The 10,619-nt window shown below is 42.7% G+C and overlaps 1 protein-coding gene across 1 annotated transcript in view; it reads right to left on the bottom strand.

Moving 5' to 3' along the window:
• Positions 1-3,868: 3,868 nt before the first annotated feature.
• Positions 3,869-10,619, bottom strand: part of LOC114655762 (unconventional myosin-XIX) — a 75,995-nt gene continuing 69,244 nt past the window's right edge. Inside the window, exons 22-24 of the mRNA XM_028806978.2 lie at positions 10,414-10,499; positions 8,997-9,338; positions 3,869-4,845 (exon numbers count right to left, since the gene is read on the bottom strand). Coding sequence (XP_028662811.1) covers positions 4,735-4,845; positions 8,997-9,338; positions 10,414-10,499 — 539 coding nt within the window. The 3' untranslated portion in view covers positions 3,869-4,734. The remainder of the gene's footprint in view (positions 4,846-8,996; positions 9,339-10,413; positions 10,500-10,619) is intronic.

The raw sequence follows: 10,619 nt of genomic DNA, 5'->3' as shown, positions 1-10,619 counted from the left end.
GTGTGGCAAAGCATGGCAGGGGCCCATGGCAATGTGTTCTAAGCCTTTTTTAATTTTTAATAACAATATGGCAGCTCAGGCTTGGGGGTTGGTTATGCACCGGTGGAATGCCGTGTAGCTATGCTGTGGTCATTGGAGACAAATTGTACCTTTTTATATTCAGATTCGATCAGTCCAGCCATTCCTCATTGACACTCCACATGTTATTAAAGCAAAAGTATGTAAGGAATCTGAGTAGGACCAATGAAGGAAAAGAGAAAAAAGGGGAGGAAATTCAGGAAGATAGTTTGGAGTGATCAAAGAGTGAAATCAGGTGATCAAACCAGCACAGCAGCCAGGTGGTCCCACAGCGAGTGAGGGGATGGGTGGTCCAGAGGTAGGTTGCTCCTATTGAGCAATTGAAGGAGCAGCCAATGGCTTTGAGGGTCGTCTAACAGATGGTGATGGGATGACGGAGCCTGGCTTTAGGTACGGCGGTACATTACCAGCTGAGGTGGCTGACCACGCTTGCCCACATCTCCATCTGCTGTGTGGACCCAGGGAATGAGTAGAGGAGACAGGAAAAAGAAATGCACTGGAGATTAGAGACGAACACCCCCATTTTAACATGTTCTTTTGGACTTGTTTAACTCCCACAAGGATATTCACTTTTATGGATTCTTTTTTGAACTGCAAAACAGTTTTGCAGATGATTGGACTTTTTTTTTTTTGATTGTTTGGGGATAAAGTATACTAAGCAAGCTGCACTCCTTTTGTTGTTTGTGTCTTCGTTGTCCCAGTCCATTCTCAGTAGTTGCGTATCCATGTTCTGGGAAACGGGTAAGACCAAGGCTGTGGGCACTTGCAGTTTCCCAGTTGTCAAACCTGAATCCTGGGTTGCTGTTGAGCCATGTATTTGTATTTTTGAACAATAACTGAAGTCTACTGACCTGGATTAAGTCTTGGGATCAATGATTTATCATCCTTTTCAGTTAATCATTGATCCATTCATTTTTAAAAAGTTACTTCATCCACTCCCCCCATCATCTCCCAGAAGTCTGTGTTAGTACAAATAGTGACTCTAAATTGGCCCAGCTAACTGTCTCAACAGTTGCCCCCGGTGAGAGGCGCCGAGCGGGTGTGGGTATACTTATTGCCCCCCGACTTGGAGCCTGTACATTGGGGTTTACCCCAGTGGACGAGAGGGTAGGGTGGGGGGACGGGTCCTAACTGTTGTTTGTGCGTATGCACCGAACAGCAGTTCGGAGTACCCACCCTTTTTGGAGTCCCTGGAGGGGGTGCTAGAGGGCATACCTTCTGGGGACTCCCTCGTTCTGCTGGGAGACTTCAATGCTCACGTGGGCAATGACAGTGAGACCTGGAAGGGTGTGATTGGGAGGAATGGTCCCCCCGATCTGAACCCGAGCGGTGTTTTGTTATTGGACTTCTGTGCTCGTCACGGATTGTCCATAACGAACACCATGTTCAAGCATAGGGGTGTTCATATGTGCACTTGGCACCAGGACACCCTAGGCCTCAGTTCGATGATCGACTTTGTGCTCGTGTCGTCGGACTTGCGGCCACATGTCTTGCACACTCGGGTGAAGAGAGGGGCGGAGCTGTCAACTGATCACCACCTGGTGGTGAGTTGGCTTCGATGGTGGGGGAGGATGCCGGTCAGACCTGGTAGGCCCAAACATGTGAGGGTCTGCTGGGAACGTCTGGCAGAGCCCCCTGTCAGAAGTAGCTTCAACTCCCACCTCCGGCAGAACTTCGACCACATCCCGAGGGAGGTGGGGGACATTGAGTCTGAATGGGCCATGTTCCGTGCCTCTATTGTTGAGGCAGCTGACCGGAGCTGTGGCCGTAAGGTGGTCGGTGCCTGTCGTGGCGGCAATCCCCAAACCCGTTGGTGGACACCGGCGGTGAAGGATGCCGTCAAGCTGAAGAAGGAGTCCTACCGGTCCCTTTTGTCCTGTGGGACCCTGGAGGCAGCTGATAGGTACCGGCAGGCCAAGCGGAATGCGGCTTTGGTGGTTGCTGAGGCAAAAACTCGGGCGTGGGAGGAGTTTGGGGAGGCCATGGAGAACGACTTTCGAACGGCTTTGAGGAGATTCTGGTCCACCATCCGGCGTCTCGGGAAGGGGAAGCAGTGCAGTGTCAACAATGTATATGGTGGGGATGGTGCGCTGCTGACCTCGACTTGGGACGTTGTGGGGGGAGTACTTCGAAGACCTCCTCAATCCCATTAACATGCCTTCCAATGAGGAAGCAGAGCCTGGGGACTCAGAGGTGGGCTCCCCCATCTCTGGGACTGAGGTCACCGAGGTGGTCAAAAAACTCCTTGGTGGCAGGGCCCCGGGGGTGGATGAGATACGCCCGGAGTTCCTCAAGGCTCTGGATGTTGTAGGACTGTCTTGGTTGACACGCCTCTGCAACATCGCATGGACATCAGGGACAGTGCCTCTGGATTGGCAGACCGGGGTGGTGGTCCCCCTCTTTAAGAAGGGGGATCGGAGGGTGTGTTCCAACTCCTCAGCCTCCCTGGAAAAGTCTATTCAGGGGTCCTGGAGAGGAGGGTCCGTCGGATAGTCGAGCCTCGGATTCAGGAGGAGCAGTGTGGTTTTCGTCCTGGTCGCGGAACAGTGGACCAGCTCTATACCTTTAGCAGGGTCCTGGAGGGTGCATGGGAGTTTGCCCAACCAGTCTACATGTGTTTTGTGGACTTGGAAAAGGCATTCGACCGTGTCCCTCGGGGAATCCTGTGGGGGGTACTCCGAGAGTATGGGGTACCGGCCCCCCTGATAAGGGCTGTTCAGTCCCTGTACGATCGTTGCCAGAGCCTGGTTCGCATTGCCGGCAGTAAGTCGAACCCGTTTCCAGTGAGAGTTGGACTCCGCCAGGGCTGCCCTTTGTCACCGATTCTGTTCATAACTTTTATGGACAGAATTTCTAGGCGCAGCCAGGGCGTTGAGGGGGTCCGGTTTGGTGGGCTAAGGATTGGGTCACTGCTTTTTGCAGATGATGTTGTCCTGTTTGCTTCATCAGGCCGTGATCTTCAGCTCTCTCTGGATCGGTTCGCAGCCGAGTGTGAAGCGGCTGGGATGAGAATCAGCACCTCCAAATCCGAGACCATGGTCCTCAGCCGGAAAAGGGTGGAGTGCCCTCTCAGGGTTGGTAGCGAGATCCTGCCCCAAGTGGAGGAGTTCAAGTATCTCGGGGTCTTGTTCACGAGTGAGGGAAGAATGGAGCGTGAGATCGACAGGCGGATCGGTGCGGCATCCGCAGTAATGCGGGCGTTGCATCGGTCTGTCGTGGTGAAAAAGGAGCTGAGCCGCAAGGCGAAGCTCTCAATTTACCAGTCGATCTATGTTCCTACCCTCACCTATGGTCATGAGCTATGGGTAGTGACCGAAAGAACGAGATCGCGAATACAAGCAGCTGAAATGAGTTTCCTCCGCAGGGTGTCTGGGCTTTCCCTTAAAGATAGGATGAGAAGCTCAGTCATCCGGGAGGGGCTCAGAGTAGAGCCGCTGCTCCTCCGCATCGAGAGGAGTCAGATGAGGTGGCTCGGGCATCTGATCAGGATGCCTCCTCGACGCCTCCCTGGTGAGGTGTTCCGGGCACGTCTAACCGGGAGGAGGCCCCGGGGAAGACCCAGGACACGTTGGAGGGACTATGTCTCCCGGCTGGCCTGGGAACGCCTCGGGATTCTCCCGGAAGAGCTAGAAGAAGTGGCTGGGGAGAGGGACGTCTGGGCATCTCTGCTCAAGCTGCTGCCCCCGCGACCCGATCTCGGATAAGCGGGAGACAATGGATGGATGGATGGATGGAACTGTCTCAACAATAAGCTGTTTTTATATGGGTTGCTTACAGAAACTCAGAAGTAGACATTTCAATGTGTTTTTATTTTTAGCTTTGGCATACATTAACATAAATATTACAATATTTTGTGTGAAAATTTCAGATTATACAGAGGACACAAATATATATTCATGTTTAAAGTGCATTAAGGAAAAGTGTCAAGACATTGGTTTTACAATGCATATCGTGCCTCTGATGTGACAGCCTCCATTCATCAATCCCATAAAACAGCATCATCTATCTCAGCATCTGGTGCTTGGTAGTGTTAAAAATGTGAAATTACAAAATCTACTTAAATAGTGGCAGTAGGGTTAAAAAAATAAATTCCATTTCAAGAACATTCTCTTACTGTGCTTTTGAAACTTTTAAAAGGACTGGCAATAACAGCTGATTCTATAAAACTTACATCGTCCAAAGTCTTGTCTTTTGCAGTCTTGTCGCCTTTATAAATGACAGCTTTGTATTCCTGCCTTATTCTGTTCCTTTATTCTTAGCCCCTTATAGAAATCTTTCATTATTGCCTTTTAAGCACTGAGCTGTAATTAAAGCTTCAACATTAAATCCCCATGAGAACATTGTTAAAACATAAAATTGTAAATATTTTGATTCAAAATAACAGCTTTTACAAAAAAAAAAAAAAAAAAAAATCAAAGTAATCAAAAATAAGTTACCTCATAAGGTGGTTCATTAAATTTCATTACCGATTAAACAAGTGGTGAAATATAAATCCTGGTGAAGTGTATTGTTAAACTATTAAAAAAATATAAATATATATATAAAAGAATCCCAACTTTATTGTCTTAAAAACACACCTAGTGTTAAAACGTAGCCGCTGTACCATCTGGATTTTAGTGCAGCTCTGCAGAAACGCAGACGGACATGATAAGGTCATCACTTATCAAGCAAGATCTGATTAAGGCCAACAAGGCTGCTGTCGCTCCTCTCCGGTGATGTATGTGCGTGGAGAAGAGGAGACTGCCCGAGATGAAACTTAATGGCCACCTGGGGAAACAATCAAGAGGTCCAACATTAAAAAAAGAAACGAACAACACATAAGCATCAGACTCCGAAGCGTGTTTACTTACTAAATATACCAAGCAGCAGTAGCTCACGTCTACAGTTTAAAACCAAACAGGACAAACGGCCTTTTCTTTGGTTAGCAGTAGAACCCTACAAATCAGTGAAAGCATTTTAGATGCTGTTTCGGTATATGTTATTACTGTTATCATTTTTGTTTTCAATTTCAACTCTGTTCTTAAACCTAGACAATTTTAATGAAATCACAACTTCCAGTTTTCAGCGCTGTAGCTGCAGTCTGTACTCTGCAAACGATCCTGTGCATTGAGTCAGATTTACAATCTTCATCGCATTGGTGGGGTTTAACAGTTGGGGTCAGACAAACCGTAAAAAATAATTGCAGTTTTTAGAGTCACAACTATACTGATGCATACAGACATCAAATCGTGAGCGTCTGGAGTCCCATAGGTGCCTGGCCAAAAAAAAAAAAAAACTTGTTCAAACTGATTATTTTTTTCTTATTTCAGCTATTTATTGTTCCTGGTATGCAGTTTAGCGAAGCGGAACTGGAAAGAGTATAGCCAGCCAATACTTTGTCTGTTCTATGCTGCTCAGTGCCATTATCCAACTAGATTTTAAACTAAACTTTTTTTCTATTAACGTTTCCACCACTGACTCTGGAATATCATGTTCTCAGAGAAGATTCCATAAATCCATTCTCGTAACTTCTCCTGCGTTTGAAACTCATTTCAGGACTCCTCAAAAGAACCGTTTAAATTCCAATTCACACACCTCACAGTTCACTGAACCGTATGCCAGGAAAATCATATGGGGCTCTGTGAAAATAACTGGAGTGCAAGCGAAGAAATAATAATCTGTTCAAACAAATTAATACAGAATGGGGCTCCATAAAACTGAAATAAGAGTCGGGGGGTAGAAATAAACCAAAACGTTCAAACAAGTCTTTTTTTTCACTTGACACCTAAGGGGCTCCATATAAATTATTGTTCATAATATAAGATTGCAATTTTACCTACTGTAAATCTTTCTTGCATTAACATTTTTAAAACTTAAAAGTAAGTTCCATCAACGATATTGAAATGGCAGAAAATATTGTTTTGTTTGTCTGCTTATTGTACTTGTGGAAGTTAGAGAAAGTATGCATGGCGTAATATTCAGATGTTTAGATTGGGTTAACTGTTTTGAAAGACATGCAGGTTAGGTGGGCTGGTGATGCTAAACTGGACCCTCATGTGTGTATCTGTTGACCCCAAGCCTTGTGCCTGATGCTTGCTGGGTTTGGCCCCAGCTTCCCTCTGGCACTGCTGTGGTTAACTGGGTTTGGAACATGGATGGCTTCATGGAAAGTTATAGCATTTTTAATTTTTTTTTTTATTTACTTCAATAAAGAGACATTTTTATCTTTGTGTAACATCCAGTGTTTGGGCCTTTAAACTCAGCCTATGCTGCTTTACCTATCAATTTCTATATTTACAGCATCATGCATGACAGTACGGCCAGGTAATGGAAACCTGAAAGTTTCAAGATCCGAGAGCACCACCGTACAGTTGAGTTTGAATAATATGAGTGTTTATCTTCACAGTGGCTGCTGGTTTTCACTTCAATCTATTCTTTTACTTTAATGTCAGTTTCTTATTTAACTTTCTTGCTTGCTCTAGGGCTACTTTGAGACAAATTAAAAAAATACAATTAAATGTTTTAACATTTGTTTTAATCAAGTCAATGGTAGCTAATGTAGAATCAGCCAAATCATTACAGCAGGACTTGGACAGCATACGGGTTTGGGGAGATGAAGTTTAATGTACGTAAATGTAAGGTGTTACACATAGGAAGTAGCAATGTTAGATCTGAATAAACAGTGGCAGGTCTAAAACTGTAAAGTATCCTTTATGAGAAGGTGCTGGGAGTGATACGAGTCGTAGACTCGTCACCATCTACATCAGGACAGTGGATGGACGTCATACCAAAGCAAAACAGAATTTTAGATTACATAGCACGATATGTAGAGCACAAGTCAAAGTCTTAAGCATTAGAATGCACTGGTACGGCCTCGTCTGGAGTACTGTGTACAGTTTCAGTCTGCAGACTACGAAAAAAACGTAGAAATGCTGGAAAAAGTCCAGAGAAGATCAACATGAGCTATGAAGAAACATTGAAGGATCAGAACCTTTTCAGTTTAAGCCAACAGAGACTAAAAGGTGACATGTTTTAAGTGTTTAAAATTATGAAATGAATTTGTAAAGTGGATCCAGGTTATTGCTTTAAAACAAATACTTTAACAAGAACATGGGGACAAAGATGAAAATTCACTATGGGTATATATTGTACAAACATTAGGAAGTTTTTCTTTTCGTATAGAGCCATAGACACATGAAATACGTTACCAAGTACTGTGGCAGAAAGTGAGACTTTAGGGACCTTCACAACAACTTGATGACATTTTACAGACGTTAGGTAGATAGGACTGGCAGGTTTTTTGGGCTGTCTCATCATGTAGTAGGGGGTTTTGTTAGAATCAATTTAAAAGGTTTCTACAATATTCTAGTATTATCATTATTTGTAAGACACTGTCATTTAAAGGTTTTTTTTTTATATAAAATCAACTATATATTGATCAGAACAGGCTATGCTGCTTGGAAAAAGAGGTGTAAAGCCAAATGACATTAAAGCTTCAAGTTACATTTTCTTTTTTTTCAGGTGGGCACTCTTAAAACAGCATAAAAGCTGCTTTAAATACAGTAAAACCGATTTTCTGATTACTTTACTACACTGCGAGCTCTGCACATTGGAACACCTCTCCCTTGTGCTAGCGTGAAATGCTCTTCCCCAACACCACGTGTCAGGCTGCATTTTGAAATCACAGTGTCAGTTACGTACAGCAGTGCCGTTTCACAGCTTATCTCTTTTGTTATAATTAATCTACTATACATTGTTTGGGCCAATAAACATAAGCATGTGGTATTGGAATTGTTGCAAAAAATTGAAATTATTAAAATGTTTACAAAAACGGTGAAAGTGCTTCAAGTACTGCTTTAATTTACAGAGGAAGAAGACGACCAGTGAATGATATAAAGCATTATGCCGACAAAATTGAAAAATGTGTCGAACATGGAAACCACTGATAGTAATGTTATTAATGTTAATGTTCTTCTGTTCTGAAACTTTCTTTTTAAATTCTGTTATATTATGATTTGTTAATATATTGTGATGTGCAGGCAGCTTGTGATGTGCTGTGAGGGGACAAAAGGGGTGGAATGCTGTGTAAGTGATGGGACTGAGTGAAGGGCTTCTATTCTGTAAGGGGCGGACATGCCTCTTAGGAGAGGAGTGACTGGTGCGGCGGAAGGAAGTTTGGAGCTGAGAGCCAGGAGACAATAGGCAGGAGTGTTTGCGGTATAGAGAAAGACAGAATGTGAGTGGCAGGAGATAAACTGATTGGTAGGGAAAGCTTTCTTTTATCATTTTGGAGGTGTGCTCTGTAACGCAGATATTGGAGTATAAGACTAGGCACCATTTGTTACGGAACGAAGACTCCAAGTAAAGCATAAAATAGGGGGAGTAAACGTTAACATTATACAAAGTTACTGTCTGCTATACCTGCATTTTTATTGTTCTTTAATATTTTTTTTTATCAGTACGCTGCTGCTGGAGTATGTGAATTTCCCCTTGGGATTAATAAAGTATCTACTGTATCTATCTATCTAGAAAACTCCAATACCTCTGAGTTATGTTTGCTTATTACGCTAGTCATTACAATATTATATGAAATAATTCATTTTATTAATACTATATTATATTTTGTGAATATAGTTTTGATTTGTAAATAAATATGACTTTGCTAAACTAATCTACTGTCTATCATTTTTAAAGTAGCTGTTCTGTTATCCATTTTTTCTCATATCTGTCATGGCCTTGGTCCCGACCCCTGACGCATAATCAAGGTTTTACTGTACTTAGAATACACAATTCAGATTCATTGGACACATCTGAATCCATTAAATCAAGGGTTGTCAGTAATTGTTGCTATGACATTATTTAAAGATATTCTCAGTCAAATTCCATCACACTATAAGAACAAATGCAAACCTTTTCCAACCCCCTATTGAATTTCCCACCTGTGGCCGGGCTCGGATTGATGCAACTCCTTCATCAAATTGATTTGTTTCCACTTTGTAGTTGCTGATCCCGAAATTTAACTGCAAAGCGGTAAGAACTGAACCCAACCTCTGTAATCCACTGGCTTTAATAGTCACACTCAAGGTGGGAGCAGAGGGGAGGATGAGTCTAAATGGCCAAGACCAGAAGTCAGCTGCTTTAGAAGACAAAGTAGCACCCTCTAGAGGTTCCATGAAGTTTTCAGTGACTCCTCCAGCAGATGAACCATGGAGAGATTCACAGTGGCTTTCCTCTACCATTGTGTCATCTAGCTCTGCTGCAGCCAAGGCATCCATCACAGCCTAGGTCAAAAAAAAAAAACAATTCAGATCAACCATCATTTTTTTTTTTTATATATAAATAAATGTACAAAATTTTCTGTTTGTCAGAAAGTGTTCCTAAAGATTTTTTTAAATGTAAAAAGCTCATGTTTTATCACATAAAAACTAATTTTTTTTTTAGCTGACCTTTTAAAAACATACTGGTTTCCAAAGACTCAAATAAAACTTAAAACTTTCTTTAAACTTTTTTTTGAACATGAGGAAGTGAGATATATTGAATGAAATTCTGGTACAGTGGAACCTCTGTTCATGAACATCTCTGAACACGTACAAATCGGTTTACGACCAAAACGTTCGCCAAACTTTTGCATCTGTTCACGATCATACACTCGGTATACGAACAAGCCACTTTTCCTTTCGGTTTGTTCGTGTCGATTTCCGCAAGTCTTCAGTCTCTCCCTGTGCTGCATAAGAGAAAGAGAGAGAGCGCGACACACACACACACACACACACACACAGAGGCGTGCGAGAGAGAGACAGCAAGCAAGCGAGAGGGGGCTGGACGCATAAGGCAGAGAAGGCAGTTAAAGAATGCACCGGGCTTGTTTTTGTTTTCACTTCTGTGTACAGCGATCTGTTCATAGCGTGCATTGTTGCAATGTTACTTTTCTTGGTGGTTTATTAAATTACAGATTTTTCAAATGTTCATTTTTTCCCTGTGCTTAAAACTCATTAAAAAAGTGTTTTTAGCGAGCAGTTCGTAGCGCTATAGTGCGAACTCTTGCAGTGTTAGTCTTCTCTGTTGTTCAAGGTTTTCTCAGTGTTATTCAATGTTTTTACATTTAGTTTACTATTACGCTGTGCATTCTATGGTATAATTAACTATATTTGTGCTTAAAAACTTAAAAAAAATATATATTTACATACAATTTGTACAGTCTGGAACAGATTAATTATATTTACATACAATCCTATGGGGGGAATTGCTTCGGTTCATGACCAAATTGGGTTACGACCAGAGTTTTGGAACGAATTATGGTCGTGAACCGAGGTTCCACTGTATTTCAAAAAGCAGTCCCGTATTTCAAAAGCTTACCCTCCATCTTCTCCATGCTCTCTGGATTGCTCTAGCAGCCTGGTCTTGTTTTAGTTTCCTCCTCCTCCTTAGCCATGACCTAACAGCTAAAGGCAATGAATGGAGACCTCTGTTAGCATATTTTAACTCGGAGACACTGTTTATACACTAAAAATGTGTTATGAAAATAAGGAAAAACAATAAGCTAAATATTAAACTATTACATG

This window comes from Erpetoichthys calabaricus, chromosome 8, assembly GCF_900747795.2.
Source record: "Erpetoichthys calabaricus chromosome 8, fErpCal1.3, whole genome shotgun sequence".
Taxonomy (NCBI): Eukaryota; Metazoa; Chordata; class Cladistia; order Polypteriformes; family Polypteridae; genus Erpetoichthys; species Erpetoichthys calabaricus.
This window is presented reverse-complemented; position numbering and strand designations above follow the sequence as displayed.